The sequence below is a fragment of the Pteropus alecto genome, unplaced genomic scaffold (assembly GCF_000325575.1).
Source record: "Pteropus alecto unplaced genomic scaffold, ASM32557v1 scaffold33, whole genome shotgun sequence".
NCBI lineage: Eukaryota > Metazoa > Chordata > Mammalia > Chiroptera > Pteropodidae > Pteropus > Pteropus alecto.
Genome location: NW_006435762.1, coordinates 2,997,381 through 3,024,935, shown reverse-complemented (window position 1 = coordinate 3,024,935; position 27,555 = coordinate 2,997,381). Strand labels below are relative to the sequence as shown.

Below are 27,555 nucleotides of genomic sequence, written 5' to 3'. Positions count from 1 at the left end.
GAAGTGCTCTTTGAGTAACAAGTACCTAGAAATAGGAATGATAAGGTTCAAGAATTTAGAACTAATATTTAACTGTGAAAATCTGGGTCTTAAAAATATTTTTGTGTTATTTCTTATACAGGCTTTCCCGCTGATTATATTCAGATCTTTTGTGATTCTAAGTGATTGTAAGTGATTGCAGTTTTGAGTGTAATGAAAACCTGAAATATACAATACAGGATTATTAGGCTATGCATTTACTGTGATGTACTAAGGAATGTCATATCCTTTATAGACATCTAAATGTTTCTAGCTTTTTCTGTGAAATTCGCGTTTTAGAAATTATACTTTTCAGCTTACACTTACTTGAGTTATCTGGATCAAATTTATAGGTATCTACTCAAGAGTATTATTTATTTTGAGAAAGGGAGTAAAAGAAAGCTAATTTGCTATATTGCACATATACTGGGAATTTGCGCAGAGTTTCCTTGTTAAAAGAAATTTAACAGTAAAAATTCACAAAAGACCTGCATTGGTAATTTTCGGAAGAAAGACTTTTTGGTTTTTAAACACATGAAAATATATTTATCATATTATTAATAAATGTATATAAAACGACAATGATATACTGTTTTCACTCATCAAATTAGAAAACAAAAACATTGAGACAGTACCCATTGTTGGCAAGGTTGTGAGAAAGTAGGTAGACTCATACACTATTAATGGGAATGTAATTGGTACAGTGTTTCTGGAGGGTTATTTGGTAATGTGTATGCAAATTTAACCTGCGCATGCCCTTTCATGTAGCACTCTCATTTTAAGTGATGTCATTTACTGACATAATTATGTAAAAATGACATAATTATGCAAATATGCATGGTTTATAATAGTGAAAAATTATAAACATAAATGTTCATTAATTGAGGATTAATTAAATGGTAGTTAACTCATACAATAGAATATTAAAGCTACTAAAAATGCTTTATGTGTGTTTATAGAGAGACTTAGATTTTTATTAGGCATTAAGTTGAAAAAAGAAGTAAGAATGTCTAGTATGATCTCGTTTAACTTATTTAGGTTATTCAGGTTTTTTTTTAGTTACAAACTTTCCATTTAGTTTTTCTTCCTATCTTCTGTTTCTTTGCTGAGAGTACATTTTTTTTTCATTTCTTTCAAACAGGCTCATAACTGCTCATTCAAAGCATTTTTATGATGATTGCTTTTCATTCAGTTTGAGGTCTTTTTGCTTCTTGGTTTGATGAATGATTTTTGATTGAAACCTGGATGTTTTCATTATTATGTAATGGGACTGTAGATCTTATTTAAACTTTCTTTTTTGGCTGACTTCTGAAAGGGAGCATGTGCCACCTCGTGACTATCATATAGAAGTAGAAGTCCAGGTTTCCCTCTTGGTCTCCATTGACACCAAGGAGGGTACTCTCTGTAATTGCTGAGTAGAGGTGAGAGTTCTGGCTCCTCACTAGGCCTCCACATATGCCTTCCTGGAGAAGAGGGATAGGACTGCCCTGTAACTGTTCGCCACATGGTCTCCACTGATACTGCAGTGTTGGGGTTTGTTGGTGGTGGTGGTCTATTACTGCTTGGCTGGGGTGAAAGCCCTGGCTCTCAACTTGGCCTTCTCTGACACTTACCCTTTGGAGGGAGTGGGGGTTGGGCGCCTCATGATAGCCTGGTGAAGGTGGCAGTTTAGGTTTTTGCTGGTGTGGGTGTTGGTGGGGCCACAGTGTTTTCTGTGGTGTTTGGCTGAAGTAGAGAAATTTTTGTCTAAAAGATTTCTATGTTGCTAGGCTGTCCCTTTCCTGGTCTTTTATTCTGGAAAGAGCAGTCTTCCATTGGGCCTTTATTTACGTGCATCCATCACTGTTTCTGGATTATCGACTTCTTTAACTCCAAGTTTGGGTTATATGAGATGAAAAGAAAACCCAAGGGGTTTACAACCAATGTTGTTCACTGTGTCCTGAGGTCTCTAGCCAATCTGCATACCTCCACCTTTTGGGATTGTTTTAATGTTTATTTTATATGTAACATGCAAGGTTTTTAGTTGTACTTAGGGGGAGGAATAGGGAAAAGTATGTCTACTCCATCTTCCTAGAAAATCTGTAATACACAACAAACTGTTAATCAGTGGTTATCTCTGAGGAAGATTGAAACTTTGTTTTGTTAATTTTTAAATTGCCTAAATAAAAAATATACTATTGCTATCTGAGACAGACAATACAAATGTATAGAGTAAAAGTGACTTCCCCCTTCAATAGTCTCCTTTACCTTGACATAGTTTTTTTGTGTGAAGCTTTCCTGTCTTTATTACTGTGCATTTCTATATACTAATGTAAATAGATAGGCCTATGGTTAATTTTATTTGTTTTAATATAAGGAAGTGCCATCATTCTGTATATACTTCAGATTCTTTGGGCATTTTCAGCCAGAAAGGATTATGTGGCTGGAAATTGCAGTCATAAATCTCTAAATGACTCAAGGGCTGTTTGTATCTCATTCCCTTTCTCTTTCTTTGTTGTTTTTCAGCTCTGAAAAATCTACATTAATCCCAGATGTTTTGATTTTAATTCACTATACTATTCTGTCAAAAAGGGAAAAACCTTATTTTTAATGGTTTCTAGTTACGGTGCTAGACCAAATGAGCTTTTGAAGCCCAGTTTTATGACTTCATTCATACATAATATTCAATCCACAAATATTTATTGAGCATTTAATATGTGCCAGATACCCTTTTGGTGCTGGAAATATAGCAACATAACAGACAAAATCTCTGTCCTTATAGAGCTAGAGAGAGACAGATAGTCAGCTAGTATATAAAATGTCAAACTGTGGTAAGTACTATAGAGAAAAATAAAGCAAGGAAGGGGAATGGGATGAAGGAATTTGCTATTTTTAATGAGGGTGGTCAGGCAAAGTACTGCTAATAAAGATAGCATTTGAAAGAAGGCGAAGGAGGCAAACATGCTCAAGGAACAGGAAAGAGGGCTGTGTGGCTGGAGTGGAATGAGTGGGAGTACGATTTAGAGGTGACGTTAGAGACATAATTGTAATTCAATTATGAGATCATAAAAGCTTTGGGTTTTACTCGGCATGAGTTCAGAAGCTATTGGAGAGTTATTTCAGTAGGGAAGTGATGTGATCTCACACAGATTTTAACTTAACTATATTGCTGAGAATAGGTTCTAAGGGGCAAAGATAAAAGCAGGGAGACCAGATAAGTGGTTATTGTAATCTAAGAGAGAAAGATGCATGGCTTGGACCATGACGGTGACAAGTGAGATGAGGAGTGGTTAGCCACATTCTGAATATTTTTTTCTCCAGTATTTTATTATAGAAATTTTGATGTTTTGAAAGTAGAGCTACCAGGAAATGGTGATGGATGAATGAAAGATGTGCAGAAAGGTGAAGAATTGAGGATAACTCTATTATTTTAACTTGAGCATCTGGAAGGATCTGCCAAAGCAGGTGTTGGAAAAGAAAATCAGGAGTTTGGTTTTAGACATTTTAAGTTGGGTATGTTAGATACCCACCTGTATATGTTGAGTAGACATTGGACATATGAGTTTGGAGTTCATGTGGGAGGTTTGGTGATTAGTGATGTCTTGTGCATCATTGAAAATTCAAGTCATGAATACATGATGACTTCACTATCAGTTGTGGAGTATCATGAGAGAAAGTTTGGTAGAATGGGGACAAAGGACCTGGATTCTAGTCTTAATTCTATGACTGACTGGTGACGTGACTTAGGGCAATTCATTTAATCTCCTTACACCTTAGCTTTCTTTTATGGAAAATTAAGGTGTCTAATTAGATGGTTTTTAGTCCTTTCATCCAGATGTCCCTGGGTCTAGATCAAGGAGAAAATGCAAGAGATAGTGCTATGCATTGAATTGCATCTCTCTCAAATCCATATGTTGAAATTCTAAACTCCATGTGACTATATTGGAAATAGAGTCTTTAAGGAGGTGATTTAAGATTAAGTGAGGTCGTAGGGATGGAGCCCTGATCCAGTAGACCAGGTGTCCTCATAAAAGAGGAAGAGACACCAGAGATCTCTCTTTGCTATGGGAGGACACAGTGAGAGGGTGGCCATCTACAAGCCAGCAAGAGCTCTTATGGCCGGCACCTTGATCTTGGACTTCCCAGCCTCTAGAACTGTGAGAAATAAATTTCTGTTATTTAAGCCATACAGTCTATGGTACTTTATTATGGCAGCCCAAGCAGACTAAGATAGATGGGGCTCTGGGCATTACCCTAAGCTGTAGACAGAACAGTTCTGTGATCTGTTTGAATCTGGGAGTTCTGGATAAGATTGAGTTTGAGGAAAGGTTTTTCTAAAAACAAAGTTTGAAAACCAGTAGTTTAGATGTTAATCTAATATTATTTCAGAGTTTCTTAAGTACTTTATATATATATTATAAAAAACAGTGCCTGTCATGTAGCAGGTGTGGAACATATTTGTTGAAAGATGAAGTTATTGGACATATAATCAATTAGAATGTGTAATGCGTAAAATTTTAATTCTTGATTACTACAAGTTGATCATCTGCAATGCAGAGAATCATTTTAGAATATATTCTGATTGCCTGCAGTTGTGTCATAGAAGAAATTGTGTATATACTTTGACCTCAGTGATGAGATTCTTTTGTTGCCAGTTATGGACAGGCAGCCAATTAGCAGGTACTGTATATCTGTTCTCCAACATTGTGCTAGTTTCCCTGGGAGTACAGATGAGTCAAAATCCCTTCCCTCAGGGACAGTAATATACGTTTAAAGAATTATGCCTAGACAAATCAAATAGTAAGCAACATAACAGTATATAATTAAGTGATAAATGCTGTGGGAGTTAACAGAAAAAAGATCTTTGGGGATTGGAGTAGTTGGGGAACTCATCTTGTATGGGACTTAACCTGAACTTTAAGAAATATGTAGGATTTACAGAGGAGAGGATTCATGATGCGCTCATGATCCTGAAACAGCAGTGCTTACTTTCAGGAATTTGTTTCTGAGTAGGATTCTGTGCTTTCTCCCATGCTCATGGGGATAATCTGTGCCAGTACCTCCTTGTTTGAATGCCCACTTGGTCCCAGGCATGGTGTTCAGTGCTGAGGATTCCAAGTGAAAGAAAGTTTTAGGGTACAGTGTATTACAGGATACAGAAATGTAAATAGTCAAAGGACACTGTGATAAGAGTTTTCTTTTAATAGAATATCTTCTAATAACTACTTAAAAAGGGTACATGGAAGATAAACTTAGAATCCTTATAGGCCTGAAAATCCCCTCCCCATACCTTTTTAAATAATTATTTTTATATAAATTCTACATTGAAAATAATTTTTCTTAGGAAATTTGAGAGCAGGGACCATTGTTTTAAAAATTTTAGTATTGCTGAAGACAAGGATGATGTTAAGTCTCATGATCATTCCTCTGGGGGCAGTTGGTTCTTTTTCTCTTCAGCCTAGACAAATCATTTTAGATTTGCCTGTTGAACTTTTTTGGAGTTTCATAAGGATGCATCTAGATGTTATTGTGCAGGACACTTGTTGGACTCTCTTAGTATGAAAACTAGATGTTTAGTGTTCATGTATATGAAACTAAAAAAGTTTTTAAAAATATTTCTTTCTGTTTTCTCTGTTTTTTCTTTCTGGAGCTCCTTAACTGGATGTTGGTCTTTCTTGATTGATCCTTTTATTTCTTTTAGCTTTCTACTCATTTTTTGTCTTTATCTTTTTACTCTGTTTTGGGATATTTCCTTGCCTTTTTAAAAAACTTTTATATTTAGAAAAAGTTAGTTCAGCCATTGTATTTCCAATTTCTAAGAGCATTTTCTTATTTTTTCATAGTATCATGTTTTTCTGTATTGATGAAATATTTTGGAATCTCTGTTACAATACTTACCAGATTTTAAACCACCTTTTTTTCCTGTTTCCTGAATAATTTATTTTCCTTAGGAACTATCTTGGTCTTTTTCTTTCATGCTGCTGGTTTTTCTCTTATAAGAGAAAGCAATTTTCTCTAAAAATGCTTGGTTTTCTGCTTATATTTAAGAATGATTATATATATGTATTTATTTTTATTTATTTATTTTTTATTATTATTTATGCCTACAGCGCCTGGTCTTCCTAGGTGGTCTCCTATCCGAGTACTAACCAGGCCCGACCTTGCTTAGCTTCTGAGATCAGACACCAGACTTGTTCAGGGTGGCATGGCCGTAGACCATTTAAGAATGACTATATATATTAATCAAGGTGCGTTTCTTCCATTGCTCTGAAGATCGGTCTGCTCCCAGTAGACCTCTTTCCTTAGTGGAAAGGCTGATTAGAATTTCTGTATTTGCATGGGGAATAGCAGCGTTGGTGACAGTGGGAAGAATATATTTTTGACAGGTTTAATATTGAAGGTATGCAGGTAGGAAGCTGACCATTAGTCTGCTGAGTAGCTGTTTCAGAATAAGGAGAATATTACTTCAAGGTACGAGTGTCCATGTGGTTCTTTTACTTAGAGGAGGCCTTTCTTTCTAGGTCTCAATGCCTATTCTAGGTGGGAGAGGGGTGGGGTTATGACTGGCAAATCTGTATCATGGGTAGACCTGTAGATAAGCCTTCAGTTTCCAGCCTCACTTCTTAACTTTACTTCCATGTCTCTAAATTGTGGGTCTAAATTCACTCCGGTATATTTTTTTCATGTATTCTGGACTATAGCTTCCAGCTCTCTGTTTCTTCCATCAGTATGATCTCATCTTTGAGTCTAGAAATACGATGAAATATCTTGATACAGATGGCACCCTCCTCTGTTTTTTTTTTTGCTTCATTTGTGTTTTTTGTTTGATGATGTCTTTTCATCCCCAAGTTTTTAAAAGAATATTTAAACCTACAGAAAAATGGAAAAACTAAGCAGTGACCTTTGCATACCCTTCATGTAGCTATCTATACCAATTGTTAAGTTTGCCATATTTGCTGTATCTCCCTCTCTATTTTCATATACACTATTTTCCTGATCATTTGAAAATAAGTTGATGACATCATGACCCTTCAGTCCAAAGTACTTTAGCATGTATTGTCCAAGATGGAGATTGTCCTAAATAACCATAGTACCATATCACACCTAAAAAAGTTAATATTAAGAAATAACATCTATTATATATGCGATATTTAGATTCCTTCAGGAGTCTCCAAAATACCTTTTATTCTCTTTTCTCCCATCTAGGATTTAATTAAGGATCACACATTGCCTGTGGATAATATGTGGATAATATAAAAAAGTCTGCCTGTCTTCCTCCCTCCCTTCCTACCCCTCTCTCTCTTTTTGCTTTCATGACTTTTGAAGACCTCAGGTCACTTAATGGAATATCTCAGAGTCCAGATTTGTCTTTTTCGTTATTGTATTAGCTCTTATTGCAGTGAGTTTTAGTAGTAGAGAAAGCAAATGGGTGTGCTCAGACCATTACCCTCTGTATTTATTGTTTTATAACCATGATTTATAATGGCTATATAATATTCTATCTCTTGCTGGCAGTTTTAATTTTTTCTTTTTCATTTTGTCATTATAAGTCAACCTGCATTGAATATTCTGTTATGTATTTTTGGATACATATCTAGTATTTTCTTTTTTAAAAATTTACTAAGAGTAACACTTATTGGGTGAATGAAATTATTTTTAGATCAAGAACCTTAAAAATGTTCAGGTTTCTCTAAAAATGTCTAAATCAGCTCAACCACATATAAATGAATCCATTACGAATTTATTTGAGAGAAAATTACTTGCTTTATAACATCATTCTCAGTGTTCTATTGCTAATGTCCTCATCCTCTGTTATCTATTTTAAGAGGTACTTTAAGTTTTAAAACTTTTGAAGAATTTTAAAAAATATAATTTCAAGTGATTGAGCTTAGAACCCTATTGTAAAACTTATTACTAGTCTAAAATAAAACTGTGACCTGAATATTTATATTGTCATGAGCATCTTTACTGCATTCTGGTAAAATATTCCAGTAGTAGAGAAAAAGTAAAAAAGTGTTAAGTCCCCTTCAGCCTCCTTTCCCTGTCAGTCCTTCTGTCTCCCCAATTAGCTGGATATCTCTCCAGATCCTATGCATCATGGACATATATAACATAAAGAAAGGTGCGTGTATATTTAACACATTTTTTTTAAACACACAGTAAACACAGGTAGGTATTCTGCATTTTGTTTTTTACACTTAACAATGTGTCTTGAGATTTTTTTAGGTTAGTACACAGAGCTCAATCTCACTTAAGCTGCTCTGTGTTGCACAGTATGGATGTGCTTTATCCTATATAACCATTGTATCTCAATTACTGGATATTTTAAGTTACTTCCAATATTTTAATGTTTCAACATTGCAGCTTTTCTTTCTAGGGTATCGAAATCTGAAAGCAATTGGGGAATTGTGAGATTTTTTGTTTATTTGTTTTGCTGTTGTTTTTATAGCTTGTATTGCAGAAAATAGAATTAAAGGTTTTCTCTAATAGTGTAGGCATTTTATTTCATTTCATTATTAAAAATGTACATTCCTTAAAAAAGGCATCCTTCATGGGTAGATATTATTACTTGAAATTTCTATATAGTGTTTTACACTTCTAGATATTTGAATTACTCACAAATTCCCACTTAATAATGAGGCAAGAAAATTTTTATGCTTCTCTAAAGTGATAAAACAATATAGCAAAGTAAACATTAAGAAAAAGGAAAACAGCATTTCCTCCTTGATTCTGAAGTTAATCCCTACCTAGAAAAGACAAAAACTGAAAAAGAAAATATAAATCATCCCAAATTTTACCCCTAGTAGACATTATTCATCTTTAACATCTTGATGACCAGTCTTCCAGGGTGTGTGTGAGAAATCTAATTATATACAGTTTTATGAGTACAGTAGTCCCTCCTTATCCACGGAGAATACGTTCCAAGACACCCAGTGGATCCCTGAAACTGCAGATAATACAGAACGCTTTATGTACTATGTTTTTTCCTATGCATACATAACCTATGATATTGTTTAATTTATAAATTAGATATGATAAGAGATTAACAACAAAAACTAAAAATAGAACAATTATAATAAAATTATGTGAATGGCTTTGGGGCTGTTAAGTAAAATAGGGTTACTTGAACACAAGCTCTATGATACTGCGACAGTTGATCTGATAACTTAGATGGCTACTAGTTGATTAATGGGTACAGTGTTGAACAAAGGGGCGATTCACGTTTTAGGCAGGACAGAGTGGAATAATGTGAAATTTCATCATGCTACTCTGACACACGATTTAAAACTTACGAATTGTTTATTTCTGGAACTTTCCAGTTAGTAATTTTGGACTTGTTGACCACAGAAAGTGAAACCACAGATAAGGGGGAACTACTCTGCATTATTGTGTGTATTATACAGTGCAGTCATTTTCTCTCAACATGTTTTTCTCAAATGATATGTATATATACATACACATAGAGATTTGTATGTAATTATGTAAGTGGGATTATACTTTACATGTTATTCTGCAGTTTTTTCACTCAACAATGGGTCATTAAGATATTTTCATGACCTTTAATACATGTATACATCATTCTTTTAATGTCTGTGTACTGCGTCTCTCTGTAGATATACTTGATTGATTCTGACCAGTCAAATGGTAGCAATGGCTCTCAATTGGGCTTTGGCTTTAGGGAGTACTTTGGGCCAGAGACTCTGTGTAACCTTCTTTTGGAGGCACCAAGAGGTGGTTGGCCATTAAGTGGCTTTTCTTGTCAGACTTGGTGACTCTTGGAATTAGTGCCAGTGGGGAAAGAGCTTCCAGTAATAGGGCTAAAGTTTCTTTATGAAGTATAGGGTTTGAGGTATGAGGTGCCAGGATTGGCCAGGGCTTTAAAGTAAAAAGGAATTAAGAGTCTTGGGATGGAATTGACAGAGAAAGTAATGGAAAAAGTTAAGAGCATCTGATTCAGGTCAGCAGAGCAAAGCAGAAAATAGAGAAGAGCCTTATCAGTTGTGGAAAGGAAGGGAAGTTTCTAAAGTCAGGCCAGCTGTGGAGATGGGCCTCGTGCAGAGGTAGGCACTGATCTCCTTGCTCTCATGGGTTGGGCATTCTTTAGTAGGCACTGCCTGAAATGTTATTTACTACATGAAATGTAAAAATAAACATATTTGTCCTTTGGTCTCATAACTTAGACAAAGTGGAATGCAGGTGGTTAGGAAGTTACTATTTAGTTTTCTTACTTCCTTTTTTCTTTTTTAAGAAAAGCATTCTCTTTGTACTTTGTGTTCTACTTCCTTAAAGAGTACTTTCACATATTTTGGCTATCAGCCAGTCATTTTTTAAAAAGACTTTTATTATGTTTTTGTTTAAGGAGTGTGTGGTCTGTCTTTACTAGAGTCAGTTAGCCAGCCTCTCTCTCCCTCTCTCCCTCCCTTTTTTCCTCCCACTTTTCATCACTAACTGAAAAAAAAAGTGCCAAGGCATTATTACTACAGAATGACCCAAATTAGAGCTTTCAGGATATAGGAAAGCCCCCTGAATGTCAAAATACATGAGTCAGAAAACCTGGGTACAGTTTTATTCTGCTAAGTGATTTCATCTTTGGAGCAAGGCTTTATCCAAAGTATGTATTTATGGAGTGATATAGAAAAAGAATAAGGTCGTGGGGGATTATTAATAATATATAGCACATAAAAAATATAGTTGTGCTAATATCACCACACTATATGCATTTTTACTCTGCTTAGTTAGGGGCTATAACAATTTTTTTTCTCTCTTGAATACATAGATGCTCTTTGTCATGAGCTTATATATTACATTAAAATAGTGAAGTATGCCTTAAAATAACCTGACTTTTATTAACTTAATTAACTTATTGAATGAAGGCACTTTTATAGATATTGGATATATAAAGATGAATAACACATGGTCCCCACCCTTAAGGAAATTATTTAGAAGAATGAGGTATAAGTATATGCTAGAAGTATATGGAAGATAACAGGCAAAAAGGAGAGTTCTACTATGGGATGTAGGGATGTCTGCTCTCTATTAGAGCAGAATATATTTGAGAGGGAGTTGTTACTATATAGATGGTAATGGGGTGGGGTTTATGGGTAGGGGGTGATCAGTTCAGTCCTAGTGCATTGTTACCAGGGCTATATAGGTCTGAGACATCATGACATTGCAAATAGCTTCATATGACTAATGTGAAGGGTGTGTATGGAGAAGTGGAAGGAGCTGATGCTAGAGAGTCAGGGGAGGTTGAACATTATCCAGAATATTTTTAAGTGGTGGACTAATATTAGTAAAATCAGGGAAAAGTTATCTGGCAAGTAGGAGGATGCAAGATTCCAAGTTAGGGAGATCAATTTGCAGCTATTTAAGTAATCCAAATGAAAGTGCCAGGTGCCCAGATTCTCAAACTAAGTGATTAAAAATCAAGATGAAAACAAGGAGAATAAAAGTGTAGAAACAATAAGACACATGGGTAAAGGAGAGGGAGGAACTTGCTTTGGAAGATTTTAGAAATGCCAGTTTCCATTTGAGGAGAAGGTGGTTTAAGAAGGAATGATGATGAGTTTGGTGTTTGAACATCTTTAGTTTGAGTTGGTAAGAGACTTCCAGAAAGATGTGTTCTGTAGGTATTTGTAGCTGGAACTCAGAATAAGAGTTTGTCATCAGGGGTTGAGAGTCATCAGGATTGAAGTCTTTGAAACTATGGGAGTAGATATGATAATCTAGGAATTCAAGAAGAAAAGTGTTGAGAACAAAGCATGAATATTTGGGGGTTGAGCCTGAAAGAAGAGCTGGTAAAGAGGGTTGAGAGGGAATGGTCTGAAAAGCATCACTGAATTTGTTGATAGAGGGCATCGGTGGTTACTGCTAGTGGGGTTTTACTGGTGTGCTAGAAGTAAAAGCCAGACTGCAGACTAATTCTGTATATTATATTGTGTTTCTGTACTGAATTACAGGTTTAAAAATTTTATTAAAATTAAATACTTAAGAGATACAGCAATTTTAGAGAATTAACCAACTCTTGTTTTCAAAAACAAAAAAGTTTTAAAAAAACTTTTATTTTAAAATAATTATAGACTCAAAGGAAGTTACAAAAGTAGTAGCAAGAGGTCTTCCTGTATAGTCTTCATTCAGCATCCTCCAGTCACTTGTTCACTTTAACAAATGTCCTGGACTAGTGCAAATGCTAATGTTTGGGATGGATTATGGAACTCTACAGGTAGTGTAAATTTTGATTCTGTACCCTCACATGGCACAAGCCTGGAGTTTTGATTCTTACAGGAGCCTCTTACCCTCTTCTGGGAGCAAGGCAGATGGCAAGCTTCTTTCTTGTTTCTCAGCTCCTTTTTCACATATTGAACAACCTTTTTGAGGACCTTGGCTCAAAATAGGGGATTTACCTGCAACTATCCTATGAAATAGGCTCAAAATCAGGTATTCTATATCTATAGGCCAGTATCCCCTGAGACTGTTTTGGTGTCAACTGGAACTTTACATCTTTGAGTTTTTTCCTTTCTGGCACCTAGAAATTTCCTTCTCCCTTTCCCTTTTTTGAATTCAGCTGTATATTCTAATTTTTCATGTTGATCTGGCATTTCAGAGAGTGCATGTGGCACAAGGATGTATTAGTCCATTCTGCCTTATTGCTTGAATCAAAAGTCTAGTAAATGATTTCTTAATTTTATTCTCCACTTTATCCACAAAAATAATTTGAGGTCAAATTATATTACTATTGTTAAAAATATTATTTATTTTTAAAGTGGATATTACATGCATATGGTATGATATTGGAAAGACAAAAAAGGGCATACATGTCTTCCTTCGCCCTGTTCCCTACCTACCCCACCCAGTGTGCCTTCACAGATACAACCAGTTATTAGTCTCTTATGTATCCTAGAAATAGACTGTGCACTAGTTTATTCTTTAACAGATATTAGTCTCTTATATATCCTAGAAATAGACTATACAGTTTTAAATTTTAAAAGTGTTTATAACTTAACTTTATAACAAATACTTAGGATTTTTCCATCTGTTCAACAAGTAGCAATTGTAGTTTTCTTCTCTCAGAGCTTTTGAGAAGGAACGTTATACTAATTATATATTACATGTATGTTTTTATATATATGAAAGGATTATCTGTTTTAATTTTTGTTTACTTCATAAACCCCTCAGAATGTGACAAAAACTGACAAAATAGTGTAAACTGTTGATTTGAATGTTTTAAGTTATGTGGAATATTAAAATAATAGAACATTAGCCTTAATTTTGGGGAGATTGTGAAAACGATATTTTAAGAAACTGGAATCTTATTGAGACACGTTGAGGATGTCCTTTAAAATTGTTCTAATTACTAATCAGTAAACACCGTCAGTTTTCATATGTGCAAATAATTGCCCAAAGCAGGAGGGGAGGGGCGGGGGAGACCATCTATTAAAGATGAAGCCCTCTTCTTTACCACTGTTTATACCATTGATTGTCTGACTACAACTTGATGAAATTCAGTGACATGGAAGCAAGAAATGGAAGCCTTTGACCTAATATGTTTTCTTCCTTAGATCAACCTCTCCACTTCTCCTACACCTGCACAGTTAATAAGCCGTTCCCAGGCTTCCAGTTCTACCAGCGGCAGTATTACCCAACAGACTATGTTACTAGGGAGTACCTCCCCTACCCTCACGGCAAGCCAAGCTCAAATGTATCTGCGAGCTCAGATGGTAAGATGTGAGCTACCAAATTTTTTCAGTGTTCAAGGACTTGAGAGAGATCAAAATGTTTCTTCATTTGATGCAATTGGAGACATTTTTCATATTTAAGAAATGTTTAACAGTTTTTTATGTGCATGTGCTTAGCCCTTGTACATTTATGTCATGAAAAATTCTACTTTTAATTAGTAGGCCTTCTTGGTGTATCAAATAGTAATTAACAACATTGGGAGCTAACATTTCTGTAACATAGTGATTATTTTTTAATAGCAAATTTCATTGATGTCAAACTTTTTTTCACATTTTAACATCTCTGAAATTGAGATGCATTTTATAATTGATGGCATCTTACAGTTATAATTGGTGATATATAAAAGCATTGTGTATCTTTGATATCTTAGATTCGATGAAATAGAAATGTTAACTTGGTTGTTAACTTTGTTCGAATTTATATTGTGGAATCTTCTGAAATCTGGATTGGAATTCCTGGTAATTTACCAGATAATTCTTAGCTTTGGTTATTTCCATCTCAAATTCCGCAAGGTGATTTGTGTTTTTGTACTCATTTTGATCTTTTATTAATATAAGAATGTTAATTTGGCTATTTTGTATTTTAGTACCTACTGATTTCCTAATTTAACTGTTCAGCTTCTTTAAGGAATGTAGAAATTGGTTGACATTTACTTTATTTGATGTCTATACAGATAGCTGGAAAAAAGCTCTGGCCCTAATATATATTTTTTTATTTTTTTGTCCGATGAACTGAATATATATATCTGGATCCCCAGATTTCAACTAATATTGCAAAGAAAGTTTCCCATCATATTTCTAACAGAAAGCAATGACATGACCCACCTTTTATTTATAGATTATTCAGTAGCTATTACCATGTTTCTGGATTTTTCACCCCCATGAAATCTTATTTAATTAATAATATGCTTTAAAATTAGGCTGAACCATTTGAAATGGTTGTAATTTGACTGTTTTTGATCCTTTGCCAGTTTCATATGATTTAAGCTAAATAGAACATCTTCTCTTTAGGTTTAGTGCTTTCAGCTATATGTTCTGGAAATTACTTTCTCCTGAAAGTTATACTTTGTTGTTTAATTCACTTAAATTTAATATATAAAAGACTGAAGTTTAAAAGATCCCGTGATTAGTAATTTTAAACAGGAATGGTTTTTGAAGAACCGATTAACTCTAGGCAATTTTGAAATAAAGTATTTACACATTCTTTGAAACAACTGTCATAATTTACTAAGTTGGGTTGGATAATCCCTGGGTAGATTGTATTGCCTTTTTAAATTAATGGTCTTCTGTTTTAGTATTGAAAAAGTCAGTTCAAAAGAGATGATTATAAGTAAATAAATCGAGTATGTCTTTCCTTCCTTTATTATTAGTTTTTTATGTGAAGCTTTTTTGCAAGCTGTTTTGTTGTTGAATTTTGACATGTTGTGGCATTTACTTTTAGAATGAATTTTTCTTTATAGGTAATTTTAAAATAAAGGGCAACCTAGGTTTGTAATGCAGATCCTATGTAATTGAGTGAAATATGATAGTGAAATAGTGGCATGGTTATCCTTTGTGATAAACAGGACTGAACAGACTTTTGGGTGTTTATTTTCATGTTTCTCAAATTTAATTTGTATTCAAGAGTCGTGGCTGTGGTTGTCTAATCCTGCCACAGTAGTTTTGAGTTGGGAGAAGTTTAAATATAATAGCTTATTTGGGGCAGAATTTGGTATGAGGATTTCATATTACCAAAATACGTATTCTTTTTTGAGCACTGATTTATTTTTCTACTCATCAGAATCATGAGCTGTTTCAAAAATGTTTGATTTCTTTTTTTTTTTTTTTTTTGAGTTCTCTATTATCAGAAACTTCTCTTTGTCATGTAAACCCTTTTGCTTAGGAGGAAGTCCTAAACTGCATTGTCTTTCTGTCACAGATTTCAGTCTCTTGCCTGCTATACATTGTGTGTGAGACATGTTCTTTTGTCTTAGGGTATTTTTTTGGTTTTTCTGTCTGTACAGCTGATTTTCACACCCGCTACCACTGTGGCTGCTGTACAGTCTGACATTCCTGTTGTCTCGTCGTCATCGTCATCTTCCTGTCAGTCTGCAGCTACTCAGGTGAGCTTGTCTAGCTTCATAATGTGGTACTTGAGGTCTGGATCTTCAGGTTAAAGATAAACATATTTTTGTGCTTAAGTTACTGATGGATTCAGTGCTCTTTGTCATACATTTCAGATTGAAATTTAATAAAATACAATAATAAGAAATTTTTTTCTATAAAAATTATAATACCATTAAACAGATACCTAGGTTATGTAACATTAGTGAAATGAGTTTTTGCTATGACATTGTATGTTTAGTTTTATTGTAAAGCAGACATATTTCTCTTAAGTGAGATGTATTCTTTTGTGTAGATTCTTTTGTAAGCAGTTATCTAACAACTAAGTCAGATGGTTTTTAAGCTTAAAAATGAATCAAATTGGGCAAATTTTAAATTAAAAAAATTGAATAGAATATTCAATGAAAAAATGAATAGAATATTGAATATAACTTTGGTACTACAGGAAAAAAGGACCTTAACTTTCTCTTCACACCATTCACAAATATAAAACTAGAAGTAGAAGGTAGACCTAAAGATAATAGCCAAAACTATAAAACCTGTAGAAGAAAACGTAGGGAATATCTTTACGACTCTAGAGTAGGCAAAGCTTTCTTAGGTCACAAAAAGCACTAACCATAAAAGAAAATAATGACAAATTGGACTTTATCAAAATTAAAAACTGTTCTTCAAAAAACATTGTTACAAAAATGAAGAGGCAAGCCACAGACTGAGGGATAATGTTTACAGTACATGTATCTGACGAATGACTTGTATTTAGAATATACAGAGTATGCTTACAACTTAATAATAAGATCATGAGCAACTCAATTAAAGATGGAGAAAAGATTTGAAGACTTAACAGAAAAAGACATACAGAAGGCCAATAAGCACATGAAAAAATGCACAGCATCATTAATCATTATAGGAATGCAAATAAAACCATAATGATATTACTGCACACTCACTAGAATGGCTGATATGAAGGAGACTGGTGAGAATGTGGGGCAACCCTCCTACATTGCTAGTGAGAATGTAAAGTGGTCCAGCCACTTTGGAAGACAGTTTATCAGTTCCTTATAAAGTTAAGCATATGCTTAACATGTGACCCAGCAGTTCCACTTGTAGATGTTTGCCATGAGACATTTGAAAACATGTATTCATGTAGATATATATCCATAAATATGCATAGCTCTGTTCAGAATAGCCCCAAACTAGAAATAACCAATGTCCTTTAACTGGTGAATGGATAAACAAATTGTGAGTTATTACTCAGAAATAAAAAAGAACAAACTACTGATGCATCTCAGAAACATTATAATTAGCAAAAGAAGCCAGACACTAAAGAGTATATATACTCTGATTCTATTTATATGAAATTCCAGAACAGGCAAAACTAAAGTGAAAAAAATCCAGTTGGTGGGCCTGGGGCAGAAGGTTGGGGAGATTGGGAAGAGGCATGAGTGAACTTTCAGTGAGATGAAAATGTTCTATATCTTGATTGGGGTGGTGGTAACCTGGTATATAGACATCAAAGCTCATCAAACTGGTTTGTTCATTTCATTATATGTAAGTTACACCTCATTAAAGTTGATAAAAATGTATTGAGTAAATTTTAATTTAAAATGACTGAGTAGAATATTACTTTGTATGAAAATAATTTGATATTTTTCCCTAGTTAATGTTTTAGACTATATATGGTAGAAATTGGTGTATCTTAGGGTCATCCTTGGCTTCTTATTTTTAATTTAGTAGTCTCAGTCTTCTGGTAAAAAGCAAAAAATGAGTAATAATAATCTTTGGTACTTTTTATAAAACCTCTTTATATATTATTTATAAAACCTCTTTATATATTATTTAATAATAAAGGCCAGTTTTCATATATCAGCACATAAAGATGGTGATCAGTTAAACTCGGGTTTCTCCTAACGAGCTCTGTGACCCTCCTTAATTCCTTCCCTTTGTTGGACTTCAGTTCCAACATATTTACAAAATGAGAACTTTGTCTTTGTTAACTTTAAGATTTTTTCAGCTCTAAACTTTTATATGTCTCTTTGTGGAATAGATTTATTGAAGTGGTGATCTTATTGTTTTGTTTCGGTTTATTAAAACCTAATAGAGCTAGATAATGATCAATTTCCAGAATATTTTAAATTTTATTTCTTATTTATACTTTGTCCCAGATAAAATTTTAATTGAGTTATAAGATACATACAATAAAAGAAGATAAATTGAAAACATGCAAGAAAAACACAAATAAAGGAAAGTGGCATGGAGCTAGGAGTGAAGTAGCTATTTAGATTACATGCATGAAGTCCTGCATGCACTTAAGTTCAACTCCCACTCTAGTCATTTACTAGTAATATATGGCTTTAGACAAGTTACCAATCATCTCTAATAGTTATACATACTCGCAGGGCCTAAGTCGAAGAATGAGTGATATGTATGTTTAGTATCTGGATCATTATAGGTACTCATTAGTACTTTTTTTCCAAGGGAGGGAATAGGGGTATCTGGGTTCATATTCTGACTTTAGCAGTAATTGCCAGCTTTGTCACTTGGTAGTTGATCGATTTTAGACAAGATCATAGTAGAGCATAGGGTTTATAACTTTGGACTCTAAAGCCAGATGTTATTTAATATGAGATACATGCTCTACCGCTTTCTCAGTGTGTATATCCTTAATCTCTTGCCTGTTTCAACAATATAAAACAAATATTTAGAAAATAATTATAATGTGTACTTCATAGGGTTATAGTAAGTATTAAATATGTTAAGTGAAAAACAACAGTGTCTGGTACATAGCTAGCACTTACTAAATGTTAGCTGTTATTGTTACCTGTGCTAAGCCTCAATTTCTTCACTGTAGAAATAATAGCTCATAGTTGTTACAGGGAATAAATGAGACAAAAATCATAAAGTACCTAGCTTAACTACCTGGCACTTAAAGATATCACATGCCATTAATTACTATTTTCGTTATACATTCTCAAAAGATGAGTCACAAATTTGGTTCTTAGCTTTGAGGTAGCTAATGGTAAAGAGAGAAATGCAGCCATTTAAAGGATTTACAGTTTCCAAGGTAAAATAAACCAGTTATTAGGAAAATACAACTAACGTGCTCTAGAGCACAGTCTATCTTGTGGATTCTTATGGAGAAAACATCTTACGATGTCTTTAATAGCATTATGAACATAGTCAAAGTAATTTATGAAAGTGACTTCAGTTTGATGTGATCCAGGTATGTGGCTCTGTGATAATCTGACCTAATTCAAGGATAAACTTTGAAGAACCAAAGGAATGGATTAACCTTTAGGAATTTTTCGACAAATGTTTTTCTCTGCTGTGCTTTCGAAATGGTAGTGAATGAGGCTGGCAGTGGTAGGTGATGCTAATACCTTCAATATTCTTGTGGTCACTTTCCTCAAGTTCATGGTTTTTATTTTTGAAAAATTTGTGCTCTAATTCGTTGATTTTAAAGCTAGTATTTTCAGTTTTTAAAAACAGTTTGTAATTGAGAAATACCAAATTCGAAGTTTTATTTTAATATTTTTAACTGATAGAAGTCAGTATAAGTTAATTTTTTCTTAGTATTAATATTTATTTATAGCATATTGTCAGAAATGAGAAAATTGGAATATCCTACCCTTATTTACTATTTTAAATCTTCCATCCCTTCTTTCCACCATGCAAAAATTTTTTTTTAGTTTTAAAAAATGTGATTTTCAAAAAGATATCATAGGACTAAAAGTATGATTATGGCAAAGTAAGATATCTTATTATCATGGCTATCTGGGAAATGTTAGAATTGAGGAGAAAACAGCCCTTTGGATTAAAAATCTAGAAACTCAGCTCTTCAGCTAGCAATGTGGAATTAATTCTTAGTTTCCTCATCTGCAAAGAAGGGATGGTACGATTATTCATGCATTATTTGTTAGATCCAAATGAAATAATTTGATCATAGGAAAAGTTAGATGAAATGAAAGTTGGACATTAGAATATCCTAATATTCTTTTTTCTTTTAAATCATGTTCCTTCTTGTATGTTTCAAAACTCATACTGAATGATGAGTTCTGGGTTGCAAAAGAGGATTTATTTTTCATATCTTTATATTCTTTATTTAGAAAGGGTGGGTTCTTTTTAAAAGTGAAGCTCTGTCAAGGAAATCTGATTATGTGATCTTTCTATTAATAGCTAAATTAATGTGTAATATACTTTAGAAGTATAGTTTACATGTTTGAAATTTGTTGCAATTGTTTAAGCCAAGATGACCATAGATATTTTAGCCATAGTCTAAAATCTGTTTATATGTAGTGTATAATATATAAAATGCACACATATACATTTTCTTTCAGAATTCCAGAAAACAAATGGAAAATTAGAAGAAAAGAGTATATTATTCTATAGGAATGAACTGCTGCAGATTTTAGGGTTCATTGTGTCAAATTTTCATTTACATTGTGAATATGCTTTTCATTTGAAGGAAAAATTTCAAATTCTCAAGTTTTTAAGATTTTAATGTATCTTAGATATTCATTGAGATTTTTTGGTTAAATGTGAACAGATTTTAATGTTAGCCTAAGAAGACCATAAATAGAACTAAATACTTACCATCCCTCCCCACCCCCCCAAAAAAAGTTCCATGTTATATTTCTGATAGAGGAGTATACCTCTCCTCTATACCTCAGACTTCTGGAGTTTCTATTATTTATGCAGCACTGAACTGTGGGGTGTACAAAAATGAATGTCAGAGATGTGAGAGCCTGCCAGCCAGAGTCTCAGCATTTCACAGACAGATATGAGTAATTCTGAAATAAGCTAGACATTTGTCAGTTCTGTAAACCGATATGATCCAGATTCTGTGAGAAAAGCATTATATAGGAGAAGAGAAATGATTTCTAACCAGAGACTTCAGGGAAGTTTCTTTGGGAGAGTGAGTAGGATTTTTACTGAGCCTTGAAAGAGCTTTGAGGAAGAGGGGCATTTTAGGCAAGGGGAACTTGAGCAGGGCTCTAAATGAAGGGAAGGCAAGGCAGTTTGGATAAGAGTGAGCAGAACATTTTGGGTAGAATATGAGAACTGTGGACTGGAGTGGTGGAAAATGGGACTTGAAGTAGTTTGGGCCTAGACTTTGGAGGGCTTTGAGTGGCAAGATGAGAAATATAGATTTTAGCATATTTTATTTTTGCATTAAATTTCAATAATACAGCAGTTTTTGGTCCACTTATATTGCTATGAAATATTTGACAAAAATCGGAGAAGATACTCTATATGGTCTCACTTAGAAAATTCTTTCAGTAGCTTAGGATAGAATTTATTAAAACCTCAAATGCTCTGAAGTAAACATTTGTTTAGTGCCTGCTATTGGCTGAACACTGCATTTAGTACTGGGAAAGAGAAAGTAAAGCCTTTGAGTATCAGTTAATGATACAGTTGTAGAGACAGAACACACATGAAACTAAAGAATATTGATAAAGTCCCAATCTATCATTTGCTTTGTCACATTAGAATCTCTTACTTCAATTTCCCTCCCAGGGCCAGTGCTAGCATAAATGTATTTGGTGCATTCATTCCAGATAGGCAAAAACTTAGACAACTATTGGAGAGGCATTTTCTGCTTTGCTGTTTGGAAGTGTTATAAACTTCAGGAGAGAGTAATTGGGATAATCCTTGGCACCATACAGACTGGCAGTGTTTAGAATAGCCTGGGATATTGACAGGAGCCATCACAGAAACCATTTCAAGGCCATGCACAATCTTTTCAGTTCATGAGGTCTCCGTTCTCACAGGCATGTGAGTATTCTGTAACAACAACAAAATTTAACTTACCTTAAAATAGGAGTTAATGAGAAATGCTTCATATAATTATCACAATAAAGTAGGTAATTTGATGAACTTGTTTTCTTACAAGATTAGTGTTTCTTTATAATCTCTTTAGAGCTGGTAACTTATTTTGGTTACCTGTATCTCATCTTTATTAAGACAACAATATTGTACCCATACTCTCCTAATTACGTGTAGTAACTTCTCACAAGTTTATGAGGTGCTTTTAACCTTAAAATATTTCACAGTCCTGGCATGGAGAAGTGAGACTGAAGTTGAAGGAGTTGCTCATTTTACCCTGTACACCCTGGGCTCTCCCACCTTTGCAACTTTGTTCAAGTTTTCCCCTTTTCTGGAATGACCTTGCTCTTCCTCCTTCTCTTTGGCTGTCTCCCAGCTGATAACTAAAATGCAATATGTTGCAGAGTAATTTACTCATATTCATAGTTCATTTGCCGTATATTATCTATATATTTATCTATGAATGCCACTTAATATTTAAGATAAGATTACTTAGAATAATAACTCCCCTTTCCTTCAGGATTAATTAGTTGTTTCAAGTGCTTGGTGCTTTATGTATGAAAAGCATACTAAAAATGTGTTGTCATTTTGTTATAATGGGAATGATTACCACATCAGTTAATATCACTTGTTTCATCCTTATTTTTTGTTATGTGGTTCTCAGGTTCAGAATTTAACATTACGCAGCCAGAAGTTGGGTGTATTATCTAGCTCTCAGAATGGTCCTCCAAAAAGCACTAGTCAAACTCAGTCATTGACAATTTGTCATAACAAAACAACAGTGACCAGCTCTAAAATCAGCCAACGAGATCCTTCTCCAGAAAGTAATAAGAAAGGAGAAAGTCCAAGTCTGGAATCACGAAGCACAGCTGTCACCCGGACATCAAGTATTCACCAGTTAATAGCACCAGGTGGGATAAAACTTTGTTGAAAATAGTTGCATTATTCATTTTCTTAGCAGGCAGAGCAAAACAAAAGATGTTCATTGCTGGAACAAGAATGATACTTTTAAAATATTTTAAAATGTGCATTTCTTAAGTTAAGAAAAAGAACATTTCAATATTGAAAAAAAATCAAAAGAGTCCAATAGCTAAGACAAATTACAATAATAAAATAGTGGTTTTTTTGGTCAGTCGACATTTGAATAACATCTTTATGTGCTGGTCTCTCATTATAGCAACAAAACTTTTTATTGCTTTGACAACAAGATTTGTCTGTAGCTTATTTAGTATGCTCTAGTTGTCATAGGTGAAAATTTATCACTTTCCAAAAATAAGAATTATGCATAATGATTTTCTTTACTACATTGCCTTTTTTCCATCTCTGATTTCGTCTCAGAAGAAGATGTTAGAGAATCAACTAAGTCATTTTCATTGTTGTTAATCTTTGAATTCCACGTGCACTTCGTCTGCTATTTACAGATAACCTTGTTACAGGGTTCTCATGCTGAAAATGCTGGGGCCATCCAGAGTGAGTTTCATTACTATCTCTTCTGTTCATCTCAGAATTTCTCAGTGTTGAGCTTTCTTCATGTCTAATAAGATAAGGAATTATCTGCCTTCTTTAAAGTTAGCACTATTTACTTTATCATCGATTGCATCTTTTTTTACCTTCTTATGATCTTCTCTTGTAGTTATTATTGTATCTTTTGTCTCCCTCATGCTGGATTTTTTCCTTTGCTTCTCAAGATTTAGGTCTCCCCTATTCTTAATATATCTGCACATATTTTAATACTAGTGTAATTATTGTTTATTGAAAGTATGTGTATGTGTGTTACGCACTGGGCTAGACACTTCACTTTTGTTTCATTAAAAAAAAAAATCCTCTTTTGATCCAACCTCATCAGGTAAGCATCTTCTTTCTATCCTTTTATAACTCTGCATTACTTTTAAGGATTCGTTTTACACTACCAGAGTCTGATTTTTCTCCACCTAAACCTATTTCTCTTTTCATGTTTCCTCTGTGCTAATATTGCTAACATTCTCTACATCACCCAGTCTCAAAATGTTGGAATAGTTTGATTCCCCTAGTTAGAAATCTCTCATTACTTTGAAGCTGTATAGCATTTTTATGCTCCTTTATAGTACTTTTTCTTTTATAGTTATTTATATACTAACTGATCTTAGCTTTTCTATTAGATAGTAAATTCTTTGAGGGTAGGATAGTAATATCGAGCACTTATGTGTCTGGCAGTTTACATTTATGAACTCTTGCAATCTTTCTTCACATTCACCTTTTCATCCTTTTATCTGGAGGGCACTGTTACCTTACATGTACTGATCTACAATAGGTGGACAGTAAATATTTATTGGATTAATAATTGATTTTTTTCCATATGAATTGTGGAAGTTATAGCACAGTTTTTTCCATTTTTACTAATTAGGTATCACTGCTTATGCTTAAACCTAGATTAAGTGCAGACTTTGTTATAATGTTTAAATTAATAAATTTATTCATAGTATAGTTAGATGTGAATTTTTTTATACACGTCTGTGTGCAAGATCCTACTCTCTCTGTGGCTTGACAACAGGATTTTTATACTGAATTATCCAGAGTATTCTTAGCCTCAAACCGGTCTCTGGCCAATGTTGATAGGGGTCAGTGAGGAGGCAGCAGTGACCTACTGTGCTTGGAATGACTGCTCATGGGACAGTTTTTAGTGATGCCCTAGTTTTCATAGATGATAAAGGAGGGTAAGTTAATTTCCTTGCAAAGGGAATACTGCCTTCAGAGAAAGCTAGGAAATCTTTTAGGGTTAGTTCAAGCAAGGGAGATCTATTTTCAGATTTTCGGTCTCCCTGAATTATCAATACCTGGTTCTAGTTGACACTTATTCTTCCCCCCTTTATTGATAGTGTGATAATTTCCCTTATTCTGATGGGAATATTTTATGTAGGTATGGAGGTGACCAGAAAGCTGAAACCATTAAAGAGTCTCAGGACAAATGCAATTCCAAATTCAGATCTTATGTGTATTAGCCAAAATCCAGTATTCCATGGTGTCGTTGATTAGAAACTAAACCAAATGGAACATCCTAAATCACATAAACTTTTGCAGCTATCAGAGTTATAAATTTGTTAAAATTCCTTCAAGCCTTATGCTACAGTTATTCAAAGCAACTTGTATTTTTTAGAAAGTCAAAAGCTATATTTTCCCACCCTTTTAGTTTTTCTGCTCTTGCTATTGGGAAGTTGTTTTGAAGCTATTTTTTTTGGAGATGTTCGAATTGATAATTTGTCCTTTTCCTCAGTTAGAGAAGCGCTTGATCCTACAGATCACTTTCAAATATTAAAAAATCTATTTGTGTTCTGATGTAATATTATAATGGACATGGTTATTGTTTCCTTGTATGTATTTCTAGGGTGCTTAAATCATTTTGTTTTATTCATTTCTTCTTGCAGGTGGCATTCCACTTGATAGTTAATAATTCTATTTTTAATATATAATGATAAACTTTAACCAGATGTCTAGAAATTATTATTTTAGAGCTCAAGTTTTTTATAGTACTTTTAGAGCTTTTATGAAATTAGTCTAGTTGGGAAAAACATAACACCATTTTTTGCAGATATTAATTCAGTGTGTAGTGAAAAGTCTACATTAGTTTACTCAGGCTGCCATTAAAAAATACCATAGACTGGGTAGTGTAAACAACAGAAATTTATTTTTTCACAGTTCTGGAGGCTGTAAAGTCTTAAGATCCAGGTCTAGCAGTGTTTGTTTTTTGGTGAGGGCTCTCTTCCTGGTTTGCAGATGGCTACCTTCTAGCTGTGTCCTCCCATGGCCTTTCATCTGAGTGCTAGGAGACAGGATAGCGAGCTCTCTGTTAACTCGTTTTATAATGGCACTAATTCTGCTAGGTCAGGGTCCCACTTTTTTTATTACTTTATTTAACTTTAATTACTTTCTTAAAGGATTTATTACCAAATATAGTCACATTAGGGCTTAGGGCTTCAGTATGAATTTTTGGGGACACAAACATTTAGTCCATAATAAGAACCCAGACTCAGGACTGTGAGTTCTTGAGATTTCACGCAAGTCACTTAATGCTCAGAGTTTCTTCACTTGTAGTACATTGGATTTGTGTAGTACCCTGTCTACCTCATGGGGTTGTTGTAACTATTAAATGAAATAATATATTTAATAGCTTACAATAATATATCTAATTATTTATAGAAATTAAAGAATTCTATTACATGTGTGAGAGATGATGCCAGTCATTAACTATCCAAATATAAGACCCCCGACAATAATAAAGTGTGTATTAAAATCAGAGAAGTAAACAAACATGATGATTCTCCAAAGCTCTAGGGCTCTTTTTATACAGAAATATTGTTTCAGATATCCTTATAATTATTTTGTAATATATGTGCTTGTCAGTTGGACTTATGGACTAATATATAATAGACTCACTTCGATTTCTGACCAAAGAAAAATTTCATCTTGGTAAAAGGATAAACTGTTAATCTATTGAATTATCAACTCTAGAATATAAAAAGATTGTTTACTTGCTAGAGCACAGAAAAAATTTTTATTCCTATGACTATAATATCCATTGTACTCCAAGAATATGTAAATTTTAATTATAACCTAAAGAGTTGAATTAAAGTGGGCCTTTGCTATTATAAATGGGAATAATAATATGTACCTACTCCTCGGGCATTTGTTTTTCATATGGGAGATGCGAGAGTACCTTGAGCCCCTTGAAAGAGAGGCTCTGTATAGAAATCCAAGATTTTATTGAATACTTTATATAGAGTCTTTATCAGTACATTTATAAAGTGCTGACATAAATTTTTAGTCTTAGTTTGAAGTACCAGGCTAGTTACATGAAAATTATTTTGTTAGATGGAATTTTAGATCTAAAATTCTTTTTTTCCTCATAATTCATGGATATTTATTGAACTTTCTAAATGCCTGTTTCTTAAGATGTTAACCAGATGTTAATTTCCTTAAAGGATCTCCAGAATTTTAAATATTAACTAACCAAAAGCAAAAATTTGGTTAGAAGTTGTTAGAAGTTTTTTATAAGGCTTTTGTCACAGTGTGGTTGAATATAAAAATAGATGCAAGACATTATAGCCTATCTTAACATTCTGAGATTAGGAGAAATTTTTGCCTTGTCTTTAGTTCTATTTTAAGAGTCTCATGCTGAGCTAGCCAGGCTTTAGATCTATTTTAAATGTGTATAATTTTTACATGATATTAATCCATTTTTTCAGTTTGTCTTCTAGTAAACTGAGTTTCTTCTTTTTTAAATTTATTTTCAGTTACAGTTAATATACAATATTATATTAGTTTGAGGTGTAAAACATACTGATTGTACATTTATATATAGTGAATCCAATTTACATTCTCATTCAGATAGAGAGGATTTCACCAGCATCTCTCTGTGTATAAACATACGCACCGATATGCAGGAGAGGCATAATGATGGAAATACTTGATTTTGCTAATTCTTACATATATTATCCCTGTTGTGAGTTGCTCCTCTGTGGAGAAATCTGGTACTATCATTTACAGATTACTCTAGGTTTTTTTGTTTGTTTTGTTGAGGGAGAGAAGTAAAACAAGCTCCTTTGTTTAGACAATATGGACTTCTGATTGCTTTACTCTCTCTGCAAGCAACTAGTGGTCTCCTGTATTTTGAAAGGCCCCTAAAATTTCATTTCTTAGTTATAGCGATTATTTGCCCATGCTCTAGAATTCACATATCTGTTTTGCTTAACTGAATTAACTTTTTATGCAAAACATTTTTTTCGTGAGTCAGGTAATACCAACTCTTCATCTTGGCTAAGTTTGGAAACTTATTTGAGAGGCTTTATAGTAATTACATTGACTAATTAGTTGGAAGAATGTTTAGACACAGATTAGAAAAGATAAGACCTTTATTCTATAG

The 27,555-nt window shown here is 33.7% G+C and overlaps 1 protein-coding gene, 1 non-coding gene and 1 pseudogene across 11 annotated transcripts in view; 1 reads left to right on the top strand and 2 right to left on the bottom strand.

Annotated features, from left to right (window-relative positions):
• Positions 1-27,555, top strand: part of PHC3 (polyhomeotic homolog 3) — an 80,874-nt gene that overhangs the window by 7,562 nt on the left and 45,757 nt on the right. For all 10 annotated transcript variants that reach the window (XR_003046032.1, XR_439155.3, XR_001516781.2 and 7 more), the window contains exons 5-7: positions 13,557-13,715; positions 15,737-15,835; positions 22,324-22,570. Coding sequence is in view for 5 of the 10 variants with exons in the window: in XM_006910819.3 (XP_006910881.1) it covers positions 13,557-13,715; positions 15,737-15,835; positions 22,324-22,570 (505 nt within the window). In the remaining 5 variants the exon portion in view is untranslated. The remainder of the gene's footprint in view (positions 1-13,556; positions 13,716-15,736; positions 15,836-22,323; positions 22,571-27,555) is intronic.
• On the bottom strand, positions 6,099-6,214 carry LOC112479061 (annotated as a pseudogene).
• Positions 19,843-19,927, bottom strand: LOC112479071. The gene has a single exon (XR_003046039.1). It is a non-coding gene; the product is annotated as a small nucleolar RNA SNORA40 (small nucleolar RNA).